The sequence below is a fragment of the Papio anubis genome, chromosome 9 (assembly GCF_008728515.1).
Source record: "Papio anubis isolate 15944 chromosome 9, Panubis1.0, whole genome shotgun sequence".
NCBI classification, from domain to species: Eukaryota; Metazoa; Chordata; class Mammalia; order Primates; family Cercopithecidae; genus Papio; species Papio anubis.
This window is the reverse complement of record NC_044984.1, coordinates 85588937-85609640: the sequence shown is the minus strand read 5'-3', so window position 1 is coordinate 85609640 and position 20704 is coordinate 85588937. Positions and strand designations below refer to the sequence as shown.

Genomic DNA, 20704 nt, shown 5'->3' with positions numbered 1-20704 from the left:
TTGTCTAAACTATCAGAATAACTAGATATGTGGTTATTAAATATTAAAGAGATGGAGAGTAGGGTAAATTGTTTACCTGGGAGACTAAGCTTCGGAAATAAGGCAAACTATAACGTGGTAACACCCCTCCCCCTCCTTAGACAGCCACTCAAGAATTTAATTTCTCTAAATTTTATTGAGGAAAAAGAATATTTACTGTGGAAGAATATACTTTGATGGCTGGAGGAGGGAAGGAAGAAGGCTGGAGGATGGGAGGGGGATCCTCTTGTGTTTCACAGCTGTTGATTTCCAGTTTCCACCTGGTAAGAGCCTAGGGCCAGAGCATAATGATACAAGTCAAAACACAGAGATCTACACAGAGACAACTAACAGCATCCAGCAACGGAATTATAAAAGCTCAAAAAATATTTCCAGTGGCTAAATAAATACCTTTCCTTGTAGTTGCAGTTTGTTTTTTTTTTTTTTTCATTACTGAAATTTGGAAAGACACATAGATTCTATTGCCCTTTCAAAGTTCTAGTTTTCATAAAAGTATAATCTATGAAAATCAAATTTTTCATATATAGATGACGAAACTATGTTGTGATCAACTACTAGTTTTCTATGTATTTCATTTAAAAACTGGTGGACAATGAGAAAGATTTTAAACTATGATTAATGAAAGTGATAGATGACATACTTTTCGTATAAAACCATGGCTTTCTTTCAGGACACTTTAGAAATATGTCCAAAATACACAGAGAAACTCCACAGCATAGTGCTTGAATTTACACAAACACTCCAAGGCAAGTAAGAATCCGAATGAGTAGTTTCACATAAGGCTACTCATTTATTTTTGCAGTCCGCATTTAAAACAACTACAAGATTAATTTCATTCCATTTTTCTGGACTTACACATCCTGAAAGCAAGAAAAAAAATGCCATTTTGGAAGTATATTAAATGCTACTTGTAAACAAGGCTAGAAAGGGTGGAGAGTGAAATGGGATGGGGGTGGGGAAGCAAACCCTTTAGTTACAATATCTTAGGGAAATGAATCTACAATAAGATAAATTTCAAATCAAGTTGTTCCACTATACTACATAAGCAGTTTAGAATTTTAAGCAGATGCAAAAAGAATAAAGCAAATAGGAGGGAAAAAAAAGGCCGATAAAGTTTCTGGCTACAATACAAGAGACATATCATTACCATATGATCTAATGTGGGTGTCAGCCGGATTGTGTTCATTGAGGGAAACCTTATTTTTTAACTGTGCTATGGAGTAGAAGCAGGAGGTTTTCAACCTAGTGACAGTCACAGAGCAGCACCTACCCCCTCCTCCTTTCCACACCTGCAAACTCTTTTACTTGAGCTGAATATTTAGTGTAATTACATCTCAGCTTTGAGGGCTCCTGTGGCAAATTCCCGGATTAAAAGGTATGGTTTTCAATAATTGTCCTGAACTCTGCTACAGACTAATAAAACTTCGGTCAAGTTGAGAGCAGAAGGGATTATTTGGTGAGAAAAAGAAAAGGAAAAAAAAAAAAACTTAAACTTTTATAGTCTTTATGCAACATTTTAAACAAGTATTATTTGAAAACAGAAGTTAAATATTTGATAAAATGATTGAATGTATTGTTTTATTTCTTTCTCTTCTGTATTTGCAAAGATGCTTCTTAAAAAACTGTAACCTAACACCATGACTCTCTGTATTAATGTTTTTGTGTTTGTATTAATGAATGTTTAGCTCTTTAAGAGGTGGTAACCGAAAAGTGTTCTAAAGTAGCACATTTGTAATTGAGCTGTATATTTAAAAATGTATTTTTCTCCTGAATTTTTGTCTGCTTTAAGAACTTTCAAAAGCCCAGAAGAACTGAACTCTGGTGATTAGCTGAAGATACCTAACGTATATTTCTTCAACCCCAGAAATCAATAGAAATTATCACCAGAGAAGTGAAAATAAACATTGAAAATATTTATGTTCTTAAATGCCTAAGATATTAAAGAAGCTGTATAATTTCTTAAATGTAAAATGTCCCAATCAGTATCTTCACTGCAAGTGAAATTTTAAGATACATTCACTATAAAATGAGGATGTGGGTTAATTTTCTAATTTTAAAACAGGGTAACACAGTGACCACTGGTTAAGTGGGCTCCCAGTGATGTAAATACCTGTGGCTTTTTTTTTCCTGTTGCTGTTTCTAACCAGAAAAAGAGCCAAATGCCCCCTATAGTAACCCTTGCTTGTGGATAAATGTTGCTTTTATTCTTTATTTTAAAATTTTATATATATATATATTATTGAAATTTTTAATCATCTAGTGCTGTAGGATTTTAATTTTGCTTTTGCATTTACAGCTTCACTTACCTCTTGAGGGTTAAATTTTGTCTTTGAAAGTGACACGAAAGGCATAGATGACATAATGCAAATGTTGATCTGAATGATATAGTTCATTTAATGGGCTTAAGTAGTTTTAGGAACCAGAAATTATTATTTTTGGTAAAACATTTGTAAACTATGGCAACTAGCTTTAGTGGAGTAGTGATATTACATTAGTAATTAGCATCTTGGAGAGTGTCATGCATTTTCAGACTACTTAAAACAGTTTCAATAAAATTTAAACAGCATATCATCTCAATAACAATCTCCTTGGTTTCTACTTGGACAGCTGCTCTTTGCTCTTTATATTTCTGATTAATTAAGGACAGAAGGAAATGACTAAAGGATTTATCAGTATTGACCACCCACATGAAATGTTTTAAGATGTTGGGTCTTCAAGTACCATGACACTAATTTAAAACAGATGATTTTATGGAGGATTTTGCACAAAGTTTCTGGACATGCTATTATTTTTTCACAGTACAGTCAGGGTTAAATGCACACACACACACACTCTCTCACACACACATGCAGACACACACACATGAGCAAATGAAAGTGAAATAAAAATCGGTGATTGAAGTTATAAGCTGCCTGTCTATATTCAGCTTCAATCAAAAAGAATATTGTTTGGAGAATTTGTGCCATTTTAGCAGAAGTAAACAAACATAAATTATAATACTATTTCTCTCAGCTAATACTCAACACTTTCTTTTTGTGGGTTGTTAGTGAAAAAACCAGGCATGTTCTGCTCTGGAGAAAAGATTACAAAGCGACATCTGCATTAACTGTCGTTGCTATTTATTAAATCTGCAATTACTTGGCTTCATTTTTCTTTTAAGCTTGTAAGACATTAAATATGCAAGGCTAGCAAGCCTGTGGTAAACCATAAACATTGCATTTTTAATGGGAAACAGATACAAAACCACTCCCTCAGATACAATTCAAGGGAACAAGCTGCCAAAACAAGAGTCTTCTCTTAAAGGGAAACTCAGTAACTGAGTGGGAGTGGGCTCCTAGAAAAAGCTTAATGTTGAACTTAAAGTGGCGGTGTGAAGAATAATCTTTATGATATTTTGTTAAACCAAAGTTTCACAGGACGTGAGATCCGATTGATCCGGTTTGCCGATCCGATCTCCTGACCGAGATCCGGATGCGTTCCGGCAGCGGCGTTGCTGCCAGCGCGTTGCTGCTGCTGCCAGCGCGGCAGCCCGCCCGCCCACGCCCGCCCGCCCGTTGCCAAGCAAGCAAGCGCAAGCAGCAGCACCATCCGCCCGCCCGCCCCGCCCGCCCCGCCCACGTCCTTCCTTCCTTCCTTCCTTCTTTTCTTTCTTTCTTTCTTTCTTCTTTCTTCTTTCTTTTCTTTCTTTCTTTTCTTTCTTTTCTTTTCCTTTTAAAAAATGAGTGCTGCCAATCTGATAATGACTCAAAAAATTAGCCTTAAAATCTCTACTTACAAACGTACAGCTTTAATATGGATTCATCTAAGTGTATAATTCAAGGTAGAGATGATGGGACTAATTATCTACTATGATGGGACTAAATATCTGCTAAATATCTGCTATGTTTTGGAGATATCAGAATAGTTTCAATGCGATTTAAAAAATATTTTGTCTCCCAAATGACTTTGTTTCTATATAATCAAGTACCTTTTGTTATTCAGATTTATTACGATTTTATCACTCAGATTTATTTAGTGCACTTCAGTTGATTTAACAACATAGATTCGTGCTTGTGGAATGAATGGATAAATATGGAATACATTTATCAAAAGAATACTTAGTTTTTTACAAAATGCCCTGTTAGCAAAATGAGATCATATATACAGCATATAAAAATCAGTTAGAATTTTCCATATGTGTTTATTAGCTTATTAAAAATAATGTTTGAGAAACTAGGAAATTGATTTATTTTTTTAAAGCCGATCTTGCTTATACCAAGTTGAGATTTTCAATCTGCTAACTTTTTTATATCAGAAATTCGATATTGAAAAAAAGCTAATTTTGTGTTTTAAAAAATCAGACTGATTGCTTGGAACAAATGGAGTAAATCGTCTTGTCAATAAAGTGATGGTCAATTGAGTCATTTGTGTGCAAAATATTGTGCAAGGCCCGGGTACAGAACAAGGAATAATAAGACACGCCCTGAAGGAGTACATCGTCTAGTGGAGGGACAGACCAAGCACGCAAAACAAATTGCAATATAATGTGATAAGTTCTTTAAAAGAGGTAAGAGCAACGTGCTTTGGGAGCAGAGAAGAGGGAGAAAGCAGTATCCTGCCTGCATGAGCCAGGGGACACAGAAGACAAGCCCACTATCGCATTTAATCTTTACAACACTCTTGCAAGGTCGGTATTCTACATGGCAAGTAGTTTTGATTGTCAGGGTTCAGGTGAGGACTGGGAATGGTGTGACAATGAAAGGAATGTGGCTAGAGCTATTAATTCATACCAATTTGTGAGTGGTCTGACATATAGCACAGGGACTGTGGGCAGTATTGATAGGTCAAAGGAAGTTAATAAATGGTTTGTAGTAGAAATTAATAAGATGACATTGAATTTTTAGAGGATGATTCGGGCAGCAAAGTGGGAGATGGGCTGAAATAGAGGAAATATGCAAGGCAGAGATGAATTGGAAGCTCTTGTAGTAGTTTAGGGAGAGATGAGAAAGGCCTGGACCAAAATAAATGTGATAGGATGGAGAGATGTGACTGGCTTCCAGAGATATTTCTGAAGCAGAAATTGGAGATCTCCTATATGTATAGAGAGAATTTTATTTGACCATGGCAAGGCTTGTGTTAAGTGAGCATTGAAAAGTCCGACATGATTTATTATCGTGACAATTTTGCCAACAATTTGAATATATAGTATACATCTTAATTTGTACGGAAAATTCAAAACAAGCAGATTTAAATAATATTTGGATTTCTCATCCTAAGTAAATAGCTGTGCAAATGATACTATAATGTACCCGATCATCTTTCAATACATTCTTAATGCACTGCTTCCTGATAATAAATGAAATATTATATTGCACCTTTTCTCTGTGCTCACTCTATTGTGGCATACTATATAAGAAACAACACACAGATTAGGCAGTGCTACTCTTCTTCAAACTCTCATTTGTTTCCTAGGTTCCCTGGTTGTGAAAATACATGAGATAAGTCATGAAGGTCACTATCATCCTCCTTCTGCTTGCACAAGTTTCCTGGGCCGGACCGTTTCAACAGAGAGGCTTATTTGACTTTATGCTAGAAGATGAGGCTTCTGGGATAGGCCCAGAACTTCCTGATGACCGCGACTATGAGCCCCCTCTAGGCCCAGTGTGCCCCTTCCGCTGTCAATGCCATCTTCGAGTGGTCCAGTGTTCTGACTTGGGTGAGTGGGATGCAGTTTCTCTTTACCTACCTTATTTGTTTTGTTCTTGGGAATGGCAACTCTGAGAGTTTAGCATTTTCAGTTTTAATCTCTCCAAATGTGAGACACAGTGCCACCTAATGAGGAATAAAGGAAGCAGAACAGGATAGAAAGAAAAGTGGCGTTGTGGTTCTCTCTCTCTCTCTCTCTCTCTCTCCCCGCCCCCACCCGTCCCTCTTCCTTTTGTCCTCCATTACTTTGCAATCTTGGGAAAATCACTTTAAAAAATATTTCTGAGCTTCATATCCCTTCTTCTACAAAATAAAATTTTGAAGAAAACAGTGTCTTATGTTCTAAAATTTCAGAGTGATGGTTTAATCTTAATTCTATAACGTGGTTTTATAAAATATTAGATATTAAGAAAATCAGGTCAGTCTCTCTACTCTTCACTTAGCCCAGACAACAGAGTTTCAACATTACTAAATTGTAAAATATGCAGTTATCAAAAGCAAAACTTGTCAAATTTTATGACAAAATCTTATCTTTCAATTATCAAAATACTCCCTTCATCTCTGAGCCTTAGTTTTCTCTTTACTTTTGACATTTTGTAATCCAGCTGCTTATATTCTTTAGAAAGTTTCAAAGGAAATATTTATCACTAAGGTATGGTGTAAATATTCAATATAATCATGTTACATATATCTTTAGCCTAACACCCTAAAGACAGTTTGATTTATCATCTTTTCAGAAAAATTTGGTCTGGAAATTCCAAGAGCATTACACTTAGAAGATAAATCTCCAGAAAGATTGAAGCTCAGTGGATGGGCCAAAGGGGAATGAACTCAGTTTACATGGCAGCTGATTCACATTCCTCATTTGGAAGGGGTGTATTTTCTTATTGGAGATGAAAAGAAAAAAAAAATCTTTATATCATGATTCTGCCATGTGTACTTCCTTCTAGAGGAAATCCCATATTATGATCAGGCACTTCTTTCAGAAGTCCTATATTTACTCAGAACACGCTCTCTAGCAGCAGTCTGCAGAAGAAAAGTGCCACTAGCTTCTACAATTGGAATAAACTACCTCTAGGAACCTGGAAAAACATAAAGTATATTCAGCAGTAACAACTGAAAAACACTCGAAATAGCTTCTTCAACACATATATTGTATAGCCATTTACAACCCAAATACAAATGTTATGTAAAGGCTTTCAAAAGGCCACAGAATAATTCCAGTGGATTGATTGGTTCACTCATTCAGAAACTATACTGGGAACCCATCATGGATGAACTCTGCTCTAGGCATGGGGAGGAAAGGATGAGGAAGACAAATATGGCCCTAGTTCCTGTGGATCTTATATTCTAGTGGTGGTGACTATTACTTTTTGAATTGTGTATTCACCACAGGGGAGATTGGATTACTCTTCAGAAACTTTATAAGTATCTAGAGATGACCTGCATTATTGTCTTGGGCAGGAAAATAACAGGGTTGAAAAAAATCTGGACAAAGAAATCACCAGTTGACGGATATACACAGGATAATCTTTTCTGAAGTTACTAAAATGGCGAAGTTCCCCAAAAATGTGATGCGAGTTAAATTTCACTTTGCCTCTGAGAACAAGTTAAAAGAGTGTACTATTACTTTCACTACATATATTATCAAAAATGAAGGGCTGATGTTTTTAAGGAAAGCAGAGTTGGCCAGTCACTTTAGTGAAGTTTTATTTTTTCATAAATATAGTTTGCCTTTGCTTCCATGAAAAATAGTTCATAAAGCTTGACCCTGATGAAAGCACTGGGCATAAGTCTATTGTTCAAAGCGAAACAACAACAACAAAATGTAGTCTTAGGAAGCAGCAAATTCACTGACTTGGGACCTTTGTGATCATTTTGTTGTTGCTGTTGATATTGTTTTGTTTATTTTGTTTTGTTTTTAGATGAGAAAGTTTTCTACATGTTATCTCTTTTCTAGGAGCTCAAAGTGTACATCATCCCTTTATTATGGCTAGGTTTACTGACTCATATACTAAGGAAGTAGCTACAATTATAAAAATAATTTGTCTTTAAAACCATATTTAACTAAGAGAACTAAGTTCCAATGAGCAGTGGTCTCATGCGATGTATTTTCAATATCTTAAAATTTAAAGGTGAATATTTAAATATATTATAAATTTTAAAATCAGATATCTCTAAGAAAATACATTTCTTAAAGGGAAATGAAATTCGCTTGACTTTAAATAAAACCAAATGAACTCATTTCATATTTTTAACTATTATCTAATTCTTTCTTACTTTATGATGCTGGCAAGCTGTTGAGAGCCTTGACATCTTCATTGGTAGAAAAATCACAGTCTTAGAAATCCTATTGATTGTATGAGGTACCTATGTCATAGTAGCAGCTTCAAGCAGTTTTAAAATAATATGATTACATGCAGTAACAGATTAAGAAGAAAGAAAGCAAGCAGGGAGAAATGGACCACCTAATTCACCGTAAATGCAATATAGTTGATTTTTTATTTGTTTTATGTCCTCTAGTGATCTAAGCATGAAGGTTGAATTATTATAAAAAAGAAAATAAATGCAGTGCAGGTGGAGGTGAAAATGTTAATGCTTATCTGTATCAAAGACTAATGTTGTCTTCAGGATTATCCTTGATGGATTATCCTCGGCAGACATTTAATGAGCAGAGAGAAGCTACAGTGTTGAAGGACAAAAGTCCTTTGTCATCTTATTATCTAAATAATGTTTAATACAAATAAATTTTTTAAATTAAAATGTTTGACTACTTTTTCCCACTAAGAAATATTCTTGGCAAAATTAAATATCAAAATTTTAAACAATTCTTTCAAAGCTAAGAAGTCAAAAACTGTGAAATTTAAATTATGTAATTACTCTGTAGGGTAATTTGAGGCCTCTGGAAAATGCATGGACTGTTTTAGTCCCTAATTCTAATTTATCAGAGTAGTATTAAAATGTGTTTTTTTTCTTTCTCTTTCTTCTTCTTCTTTTTTTTTTTTTTTTAGAGGATAAGGGATTGAGACAGTAAACATGAATTCCCCATAGATATTGGCCAAGTTGTTTCGTTGAATTTGTTGCAACTTACCTTGTAATTGGAACCACAATTTTATGAGACCCATATCTTGTCTTCTTTTATGTCTATTAAGACATAAATCAGTTCCCTCTTAATTACAGCATTTATTTCAAAAACTAATATTATAAATAAATGTAGAGTAAGCAAATTCAGAAGTCTTTCAGTTACTTAAAATAATAAATCCACAAGGTAACTTAGTCTTTTAAAAATCAAAAAAATTTTAAATGTTCTGATTTTGATTGGATTTTCTATTTTATATGTTTGGCATCCTGTAGGAAGACAGCTTCCCTTACTTAGGTACTCTGACTCAGCCATTCATCTTTGGATCAAGAGTCATCAGGTAGTATAATTTGGTATGGACTAACACCTCATTACTGAAATGCAAATCAGTCTTGACAAGTCAAATAAGAACAAGTATTGTCTTTTGACTAGTCTCCGAAATTAAAATTATAATTCTTGATATATTTCTTATAAACAAATTTCAAGAGTTGAAATGTCTCTTAAAACTATTTAGTAGTGGAAAGAACTTGGGCTGTACAGTTAAACACCTCTGATCTCAAATTCTGCTTTGCTGTTTACTACCTGTAACCTTGAAACTTTCAAAACTTTGTTTCCTCATTTGACGAATGGAAATATATCTTATTTCACTGGGTAGGAATAAAAAAATATATGTACAAATGCTTATTATAGTAACTGGTACATTTCACTTACCATTTCAGGCAAAGTTGGCTAAGAACATGAGGCTGTTTCTGGTATTTCCTTTCATTTTTATTTATCTTTGAGAATAATAGATATAGGCCATATACTTATTAGAGCCTGTCAATGACTTATACTTATTATCCTCAATTCAAATTATATCATATTATACTAATTGAAAATAAGCCATACACTTATTAGAGACTTATTAAGAGTCTCTAATAAGTATATGGGTTGTCAAGCTAGAGACAAAATAGTACCATCTCTCTCCACCTCTCTAAAGAGGACCACATCATCTCCAAGTGTAAACAGACAAGAATAAAAAAAATGTGCATTTACTAAGCAATTCAATGTTCTCCAAACCAATATTCCTTTGAACAAAATGAGTTTGTTTGATTTGAGAACAATGAAGGATTTGACTATTTTATAATCATAAATGATTCACACCCCCACACACTTAGCCCTCTAGAAATGGTGCCAGAAGATGAAACACATTTAATTTTGCCATATGGAAGCATTACAAATAACTACTGGTTTCTAATAATGTACGTTATAATGCAAATAATGTTTTAATTTTTAAAAAACTCAGAAAAAGTACAACTTTTTAAATTATATAGTTGCTTCTTATTCATACTCATTTTTCTTGAACTAGTGAAAAATTTTGTCAGAGGTTACCACTTGGGACGTATTGTACTACAGCTTCTCGCTTGGCTGAGGAAACTGGTTTTCCAGAAGCAGACCTTATACAAGAGATAAATGAACCATTACACTTCTCCCATGAAATCAACCCAGAAAAATAAATTAGGACAGTTTTGTAGAGGGGCAGACAGAATGCTAGATGCTCAGTTGCCTTTATCATTTATGTCTGGCTCTGCAGCAGCAGGGGTGTGAGGTGTTCCTCATTCAGGGTTTCTAATGCACCAAAAGGGTGTTTCCAAAACATGATATGGGAAGGAGGCTGTGCACAGAGTATGCCCACTGGATTGCCTAAATTGACATTGGGTAGGAGTGGAGTATGCTTCAGATGAAGCAAGAGTAATGCTCAATGTGACCCAAAGTCTCCCGAATCGAGGGGTTAAAAGATGGAGAGAAGGAAGAGAGGGAGTCAAGAAGGCCAAAGGAAGCGTCTGTCTCCTTAACCTGACTGACAACTAACATAGCCCTGGTTTCCTTCTCAGTCCCCAGGAGGGAGAGAGAGGCAGCTGTGTGGGATCAAGGCATTTTGTGAGACTGCAGCTGTGATTCATTTTCCTTTGGAAGAACATCCCTAGCTCCAGGGGATATGGTGGGAATTGGTTAGCTAAAATATCAATTCCCCGGGTAAAAGAGGAAAACTATGAGACCTCTAATCTTAACTTTTCTCCTTCAAAAGAGTGGAAAAAGATTACATAGTTCCTCAGAAATAAAAAAAAAAAAAAAGAGTTTGCAATTCAGTCTTAATAAAAAGAGAAAGCCTTTAGCATATATACTGTAACACTCAAGACTCAGTTACTCTTGACTTAGTCTGTGGACTGCTTTAACTTTTGTAGCTTGCCTACTTCTGCCTTTTTACTGTAATCTACATTTGCTTTGATTATTCTATACTAATCAATTATATATACGTATCTATGATTATACAATATCTTTTAATTATCTTTTTATATATCTATTTTATTGTTTTCTTCACTAGAAAAGAAGTATTGCAATAATTTATCTTTGTACAACCTCTACACAATAAATTGCCTTATACTTTCTAGACTCTTTAAATATCAATCAATGATTGATGAATGAATACACGAACATATGCGTGGCTTGGTTCTTGAATTAATGCTTGGATGAATATTCTACAATATTCCTCACTCTAGCAAGCTGCAAAGAGAAGGGAACATGTCTGATTGAGAAACAGAAGTGATTTCTTAGTGCATCCTTGCTCCTTCCCTTTAAGGATAACTGTAAAACCAGGAAGCTTAGAAATTCCTTGAGTTTGACTAGAAAGAGAATAGAATTAAAGAGAAGAATTGTTTATGTCTGAAGCCTGGTCTAACTGATAATACAGTCAGATTGCCATTTTTAAGATGGAAAGAGGGAAACATGTCTGCCTTGAGCAGAAAAGTTTTTTTGCTGGGGCTGGAGCTTGAGCTTCTAAATATTATTTTGGTCATTTGCCCAAAAACTGAAGTACACCACCAATGTCCCAATTATGAAATTGAATGCAGAATTATAAAAAAAATTGTTGAAAGTCAGTAAGAACAAATTTTAGAATTTGGACTCCTGCCACATGGCAAAAAAAGCATGATGTTTTAAGACGACCTGGCCTTTGTCCAACATGATGTTTACCAGATCGCTGACATTTGCTAACAGAACAATGCTATTCATCACTGGGACAACCAAAAGAAGGGAAGAAAAAAAAAAAAAAAAAAAAGAAGTCTATTTCTTACTAGTCTTTATTCAGAAATGATTTTTTGGTAATATCTTAAGTAGTATCTTATTTGCTTTAATAAATAACTAGATTTTAAAGAAGACAAAACTCCTTATAAAAAACTGGGAGAGCAAATATCTAATCCAGGCTACCTTGAAAATAGGGTGTTTTAATGGAAAATTTAGAATTATGTTAAATAAAGGCTGCTCAATGAAAAATAAATGTAGGAAACCACTATGCTCCTGTTACTACAGCTGAATGAATTTTACCCCAAAACATAGTGGCTTAAAAATAATTTAATTTGTTCATGACTTGAGGTATGGAAAATTTGGCAAGGGCTCTGAAGGGCTGTTCTCACTTGGGGTCACTCTTGCACTTGTAGTCAAATGTTATCCGAGATTATAGTCATAAGAAGGCTAGCCTGGGCTGGACACCTGAGACAGTTCACTGTCATAACTGACAGTTGCTGCCACTATCACCCACAAGCTTGACTGTTCTATCCTCTGGATTGCCTCAGGTGGCTTCTCTTTTTTTCTATGGCCCCTGGCTGTCCCAGAGCAAGCATCCCAGAAGAAGTGGGTAGCAGCTATACAATCTTTTCTGACCTTGTCTCAAATGTCATGGTGTTTCAGTCTATTGATTCCTAGAGGCATCAAAAGACCATCCTACATTCAAAGGGAAGAGAGAGGAATTAGATGCTACCTTCTAATGGTAATGGGACAAATGCTTATTGTAGAAGAGGATGTAGGATAAAAAATTTAATGTATGGCATCTTTGGAAAATATAATCATCTGCATATACACTTAGATTTATATATATTTCTAATGAGAAGTTTGAGCATAGTTATATATTATGTAGAGAAAGCTCACAGATATTACATGTCCCCCATGAAGGTCATTATTTAATAATTACAAACTACATTAAGATGTTAAATAATTATAACTAAATTAATTTATAAATTAACTTCATAGTTACTTAATTCTTCTACTTAAGATTGTAAGAAAAGTATTAAGTCATATCCTGATTACTTTGTTTTCATTATGGAACATTTTTTGGACGTAAATTGAACCTGGCTAAATGATACATATAATTTAAAATGCCAACATTTTACTTTCTATATTATTTTCTGAATAACCATAAAATTCATCACTATCAATAGGAATTATTTAGTTAAAAATCACATGCAATTAATACAATCAGATATGCTTAAAGGCAGAATTTAAATTTATTTAAAAGTTTAAAAAATTAAGGTAGGATAACTGTTTCATAGAATACTATCGGTTTTTATATTTTTTGAAGATTAGGTTTACTTCAAATAAGCATTTTTCATCATCAAAAATAATCTTTAGTCCTAGTGTATTTCTACCACAATTTACTTCAGGCTTGGTGTTTTCAGATGAGGAAATGGAGCCTGAGGAATGCTAACTTAGAGATTCCGGTCATCTCTCCTTAATAGCCGAGTTGATTTTAACCCAAGCCATTCTGACTCTAATGATGTACAAACAAAGAGTAATATTTTATAGATTTGCAAGAGTGTAGCATTTGCCACCATTAAAATAGGGTTAAATTGACAAGGAGCAGTTTTTGAGGGGTCTAATTATTCAGTGGGGATCGGATCATGTGCTTCCTAAACTGAAGGCTTATCCAAAGGCAGAGATAGGACGACAAGCACCCCAAAGGCCCTGAACTTCATGGGAACAATGATGAATGCAGGAAATAACTGTAAAGAAAAAAACATTTCAGGACCAAGATCCTTAGATGAACACCTCGTGTTTGACATACCTGAAAAACAGATTTCAGTCTCTAGGATGATATGCATGGTGATTGTACAGAAAAAAAGGAGTTACAGATGAATAATCAGAAAGATTATTCAGAAAGATAATGAGAGCAACACCCTCTATTTTGCTTATTATAATAATCATAGGTAGCAATACTTGAGACGCTGCTATGCACTATGGTAGGAGATTATTTTGTAGCATAGCTTATTGAATTTTCACAAAAATTCTGTGAAAGACTTAAGAAAACTGAGGACAGAGGGTTTAAAGAATATGTCTTCTAACTTTTTTTTTTTTTTTTTTTTTTGAGACAGTGTCTGTCTCTGTCGCCTCCGCTGGAGAGCAGTGGCACGTTCTTGGCTCACTGCAAGCTCTGCCTCCCAGGTTCACGCCATTCTCCTGCCTCAGCCTCCCCGGTAGCTGGGACTACAGGCTCCCGCCACCACGCCCGGCTAATTTTGTTGTATTTTCAGTAGAGACAGGGTTTCACCATGTTAGCCAGGATGGTCTCGATCTCCTGACCTCGTAATCCGCCCGTCTCAGCCTCCCAAAGTGCTGGGATTACAGGCGTGAGCCACCATGCCCGACCTCAATATGTCTTCTAATCTTAAAGATCAAGAAGAGGAACCAGAATTGAAATTCACATAACAGTCTTATAAAAAATTGTTATTATAGGAGCATGTTTAAATATGAAAATTCTAGGCCGGGCGCGGTGGCTCAAGCCTGTAATCCCAGCACTTTGGGAGGCCGAGACGGGCGGATCACGAGGTCAGGAGATCGAGACCATCCTGGCTAACACGGTGAAACCCCGTCTCTACTAAAAAATACAAAAAACTAGCCGGGCGAGGTGGCGGGCGCCTGTAGTCCCAGCTACTCGGGAGGCTGAGGCAGGAGAATGGCGTGAACCCGGGAGGCGGAGCTTGCAGTGAGCTGAGATCTGGCCACTGCACTCCAGCCTGGGCGACAGAGCGAGACTCTGTCTCAAAAAAAAAAAAAAGAAAATTCTACAGAATAAAATGACCTCATTGTGTACCCACAACAGAGCTTCAATCAATGTCAACTAATGCCACTATTTTTCTCTCTCCACACACTTCCATATCATTTTAAAGCAAATTCCAGATATATGATTTTATCTATCAATACATGTCAGTATGTTTCTCTGAAAAATAAAGCTCTCAAATAAAATAGCTATATTTTATAGTTTATTTATATGAATCAGGATCCAGATGAAGTACATACATTGCTTTTTAAAAAATAGCTTTTTAAAATTTTGTTTTTGTTTTTGAGACAGGATCTCACTCTGTTGCCTAGGCTGGAGTGCGTGGTACGATCACAGCTCACTGTAGCCTCAACCTCTCCTCCCTCCCGAGCAGCTGGGACTACAGGCTTGTGCCACCATGCCCAGCTAATTTTTTGTAAAGATGGGGTCTTGCCATGTTGCCCAGGCTGGTGTTGAACTCAGAGGCTCAAGCAATCCACTTGCCTGAGCTTCCCAAATTTCTAGAATTAGAGGCAAGAGACACAGCACCCAGCTGAAACGTCTCTTAACTCTCCTTTAAACTACAGACTCACAATTTCTTCATTTTCTTTTGGAATTTAGAGGATTAATCAGATTCGGGATTAATTGTTTTTGACAATACAAACCTATGAATGGGGATTTGTTTCTTCATTTAGAAGCTTCTAATTGATCCTTTCCCAGGAGAAATATATGCCATGTAGAGGAACTCTTACTGCTGGAGTAGTCACCCTGTAAGACAGAAAAATCAGTCTTCTTTAGATATTTATGTGACAAAAGGTGCTTCACAAATATGGCAAAGACACTGAAGAAAGTGAGAGCAATTTTCAGGTGCAGATAATGGGAATGACATATTTGACAGTAAGTAGCATTCATTTATAAAATGTTCCTGGCCAACTGAGAATCGGGAAAAAATATGTAATCATTATAACCAGTTGTATCCTAATACTTCTGAGGAAAAATAAAAATTCCTATGATAGCAGGTTATAGGGAGATGGTTACAACAGAACACAGCAGAAATGATCTCAAAGCCATACTCATAAACTTTTCATCATGGGACAGCAAGGCAGATAGACTTGAAAATTAATTAATCAGAAAGGCTCTTCCTGTTTTCAAAGCAGACAGAGCAAATTGCTGATGTGAAACAATAATTAGTCCTCCTTACCAGGAAAAAAATAAATAAATACACTAACAAAACAAACAAAGACCCTGAAATACAGGACAGTAGAGTTTAAACTTATAAATCTATAGCCTATAAGAAGTTCAGCGGTGCAAGATTACTGTTATACAGGGGTAGTCAGGATGAATATTACAGAGGTGAGGAGATAACGGATGTGCTTCAAGGCATTGTTAGAATGGAAATAGAAATAAATGAATAAGTGGAGTTTACATAAAATATGCATTGTATGAACAAAAATGAGTAGCTAGGAATGAGTATAATATGCTCAAGGAATAGCTGTAGATCAACATTAGAAAATATGCACAATGATCAATTGCATGAATAAATGGCAAACCACGGCCAGGCACGGAGGCTCACACCTGTAATCCCAGCACTTTGGGAGGCCGAGGCTGTCGGATCATGAGGTCAGGAGATCAAGACTATCCTGGCTAACACGGTGAAACCCCATCTCTACTAAAAATACAAAAAATTAGCCAGGCGTTGGTGGCGGGCGCCTGTAGTCCCAGCTATTCGGGAGAATCTCTTGAATCCAGGATGTGGAGGTTTCAGTGAGCTGAGATGACGCCACTGCATTCTAGTCTGAGCGACAGAGCAAGACACTGTCTCAAAACAGTAACAACAAAAACAAACAAACAAACAAAACCAAAAAACAAAAATCCCCACATACTTCTGGAGTGAGGACTCAGACAATCCTGGTTCTGGGTCTACTTTAGCCATGAGGCACCTTAGATAAGCTATTTAATTTCTTTGGGTTTCTGTTTCTTTACCTATGAAATGAGAAGATTAGACTGGCTTGAAATTCTCTGATTTCTGGGATAAGTAAACTTTTTTGAATGTTGAACATGCTAATTTCTCATTAAGGTCAATACCAAACCTAACAAAAGAAGAGCCTGCCATCTGCTATCATAATCATTTTTTAAAGAACGTGTATTTAAAAGTAGAAATGGAAGTGAAGGCAGGAACTGGTCTCAGATGGTCTCAGAAATTGTGTGTGTGTGTGGTGTGTATGGAGTGTCTGTGTGTGTGTGAGATAATTTAAACTAACCACACTGCTCTTATTGATTTTTTTTAAATTTTGATATAGATTGCTAAAAACTTCATCACAGAGTCTGCCTAATCAGCATTTGGGAACCATAGACTAGCTGATATTTAAGGGCCCTTCCTTTTATGACATTCAGAGAACTCATAATAACTAGGATAAATTCTCCATTATACTCTGCCTCTTGTCTTTGAGCAAGCTAGTTAACACTCCAATGCATTATCTACCCCTTACAGGTACAGCATATTACGGGGTCTGATGTCAGAACAATTATTTCAGGGGATACAGATAGGTATGCCAGAAAAAAAAGTCATGCTGGAAGCCAGGAGAGTTGTCATCCAATCCACATTTTGTCATTCCTAACTAGATAAATTTGTTCATGTTATGAAACTTCTTAAAAGAATTGTCTGAAAGTATGAGATTACCATACTGCCTTACCTCTCTCATCGGGTTGTTGTAAGGTAAATAATAACATATTTTCATTTTAAAAAATAAACTCTAAAACTAAATTATTAATAAAAAAATACTAATATGTGAAATCCCCCAAATAAACATAAATTTACTAATTCAGAGCAGGTTGTGGAACTATGATTTTAATCATTGAAATGGCTCTCCAAGAACTAAAATACAAGAATTAGAATCCTGAGGATGGTATTCCTTTTTTCTGAATCTCTAGAAATAAGATGTATATAAATTACCTTAAGTAGCTCCTATTGTTACAAAATTTTACGATGACAATGTAATCAAAAGTGTCAGCCACCAGACACATCATTCTTTCCCTACACATTTGAAATTTTATCTGCAGTTTCGCATTGACAAAATGTTGAGAGTCACTAGAATTTAAGTTCACCAGTGAATAAAAGTAAGCATAAGTGGAAATTAGGACTTCGATGAAGGTGCCCAAGAAGGAATGATAAAATGTAGTAACTACCTTCCAAATGAAAAGAAGTTTGTCTTTTCTGGGTTGGAGAACACTAATTATCAAAGATTTGGCAGAAGTCTACTATTCCTAATTGCATGAAATTAGCAAATTAACATTTCTGAAAATGCTAGTGATTACAACTGTACAGTGTCATTAAACAACCTCCTACAAGGTAACTGTTCTGGTATTTTACTATTCATCACTGAAAACACTTAACTCTTGTTATTTTGATGGGAACTGTGTCTATAAAAGTTATACATTTATGTAACATATTTACGTAAGTTCAGAATTACCTGTATTTTGATACTTAAATTTATGAAGATAGGTGGTCACTGAATTAAGAACACGATTCCACCCGCAACCCCAACTATCGATGAAGTAGTGATATTGTAAAGAGAAAATTATTTAGAAAAGACTCAGAAATAGGTAGCTTCAGGTATGTTTTCTGTAATTTTCATGGAAGAAATGAAGACAGTCAAAATATGGCTACCATGGTGGTTTACAAGTATGTTTACATAAAACTCAAAATTGAAAAGTGATTTTTTCAACATAACAGTTATTATACCCTGTTGTAATTTTATTTTACTTGAAAATGGTAAACTGAATTATATTTTTATGAAGTCATGGGCAATATCTGCTTTGGTCTTGCTATATTCCCAGGATCTAATAAATTTAGGCTGCCCAGGAGGTATTCGATAAAGGCTTGTTGAATTGATGAAAAAATAACCTTCAGTACTTCCAGTTTCAGATATGATGGAGAGATTGCTTCTACCAAAGGTTAAAAAATATTTCTGATTTATGTCATGCAGTCTTAAAATACAGAAATGATCACATTAATTTGAGGTAATAGAACATCAAATTTTTACTTAATGTCCTACTTCAATATGAAACAATGGAAAAATGAAAAGCAAATGGCCTTTTAAAATATTTTTCTCCGTTATGATTCACAATGATTTATTCAAAATAATTGCCTTTTGTATAACTCTGGTTCATCCTTATATGACTAGCTGAATGACTATTAAAATATTTCTTAATACCATGGACCATTTGATTATTCAATGAATTTACATTTGCAACCTAAAAACAATAATTCAGTCAGTTAGACCAAAATCTAAAGTCCAAAAGTAATGCTTCATAAAATTAATTTAAGATATGTCATACTACCAAATTTATTTCATTCTAAGTAGCCATATATCTATTGGTCATAAAATATCAACTGAAATTAACATTATTTTGGCATTCTAATGAAAACTAAAAGAACCATTATCCCAAAATGTTGGATAAATTTTCAAGATCCTGCCACAAGTTGATTATACATTTATATAATTTTAACTGTAGATCTGTGACAGGGTTAGGTTTATCAAAAAGATCTTTATTACTGATGATTTGGCTACAGTAATTATTGACACGTTATTTATGTAAAAATGTATAGATTTACAAATCACTTATGCTGACTACTTATCAAAATAACTACTTTTCAGTACAGCAAGAAAGAGGTAAAATATATAGATTCGAGCCACACCCTAATGAAACACAAATGTTCCCCTAATGCAGAGGAGTAATTCTGTGAGGAAAATATCATGTTGAGTTTATTATTAAATACAAAAAGTCATTTGACTTGGTTGCAAAAGATAAAGCAAAAATTTTACCCTACAATAAATGCAATTCTTAGAAGAAGAATTGTTGTTGTTAATATGATCATCACAACATTAATTTTTTGGTAAATATATACTGTGTGATTCTGTAGCCGTGTGTCCCTTCAACTCACCACACACTCCTATTACTCTTATGCCAGGTCTGGACAAAGTGCCAAAGGATCTTCCCCCTGACACAACTCTGCTAGACCTGCAAAACAACAAAATAACTGAAATCAAAGACGGAGACTTTAAGAACCTGAAGAACCTTCACGTAAGAACTATTTATTTTTAAATCACAATAAGATTGGACTCAAGGTATTTTTCAAAGCACCACCTAGATAAGGCCAAGAGTACTATGCACCAACAAAGAAGCACATTAGTGTTTATTAACCTCACATTTTTAACAGTGGTAGGGAAGCAAAGCATCATATTCATTAACCACTAACAATTTACCCAGCCTTTTATACATATACCCCATATATCTTAGGTATTTTATTCATAAAAATACTTTAGATCTTAATTCTCTCTCACGTTTTCGGGAATAAAAATTGTCTTTCAAATTAAATTGTATTTTAATAGTGGAACAAAACACAAAATGGATTGATCCTAGTATTATTTTATTTCTTTGTTTCTTTTGTCTGTTTCCATGCATTTTCTAAGAGAGGTATGAATGATGTTCTAAAATCTCAAAGATTGGAATCAAGTGAAAAAAAGATAATTATTCATATTTTATTTAGTAAAATATAATTCTGTCTTCATATGTATGTTTCTTGCTTTATAGTTAGGATTATGCATGCTGTGTCTTTATCTGTATGTTTATTTTAGTTTTCTCTTACCTCTCTACCCTATCATAATATTCAGTCTATCAGTCAGGATTTCATTAGAAGAGAGAAGCCACTCACAAAGGGGTTTCATGGAGGAGATGTTATTGAAACCTCTATTTGCAAAGGGGCGTGGGAACCCAACAAGGCACTGTGAGGCACCCAGTCCCACAAAGATCTAGAAGAATTTGAGGGTCTCAGAGCCATGGGAGAGGTGGGGAGCTATAGTTTCACTTCTTAATTTCCTGCCTGTGTCCCCTATAGTTGAATCCACTTGGGACGAAAAGACAAAGGCATTTGATTAATGCATTCCCCAGAGGTCAGCTTCCCAGGACATGAGGAAGGGCCAAAAAGTGCAAAGAATGAATATAGTGGTAGTTGGGAGAGGATATACTACACAAGGGAAATGACCAACCCA

At 35.1% G+C, this 20704-nt stretch overlaps 1 protein-coding gene across 3 annotated transcripts in view; it reads left to right on the top strand.

The window, feature by feature from the left end:
• The first annotated feature begins 943 nt into the window (after positions 1-943).
• The window catches only part of DCN (decorin), a 37703-nt gene continuing 17942 nt past the window's right edge, over positions 944-20704 (top strand). Inside the window, exons 1-4 of one of the 3 annotated variants that reach the window (XM_017946101.2) lie at positions 1007-1414; positions 4380-4705; positions 5491-5734; positions 19624-19736. In XM_017946101.2, the coding sequence (XP_017801590.2) occupies positions 5524-5734; positions 19624-19736 (324 nt within the window). In that variant the 5' untranslated portion in view covers positions 1007-1414; positions 4380-4705; positions 5491-5523. The other 2 variants (XM_021922751.1, XM_021922752.1) reach the window with 2 other exon arrangements.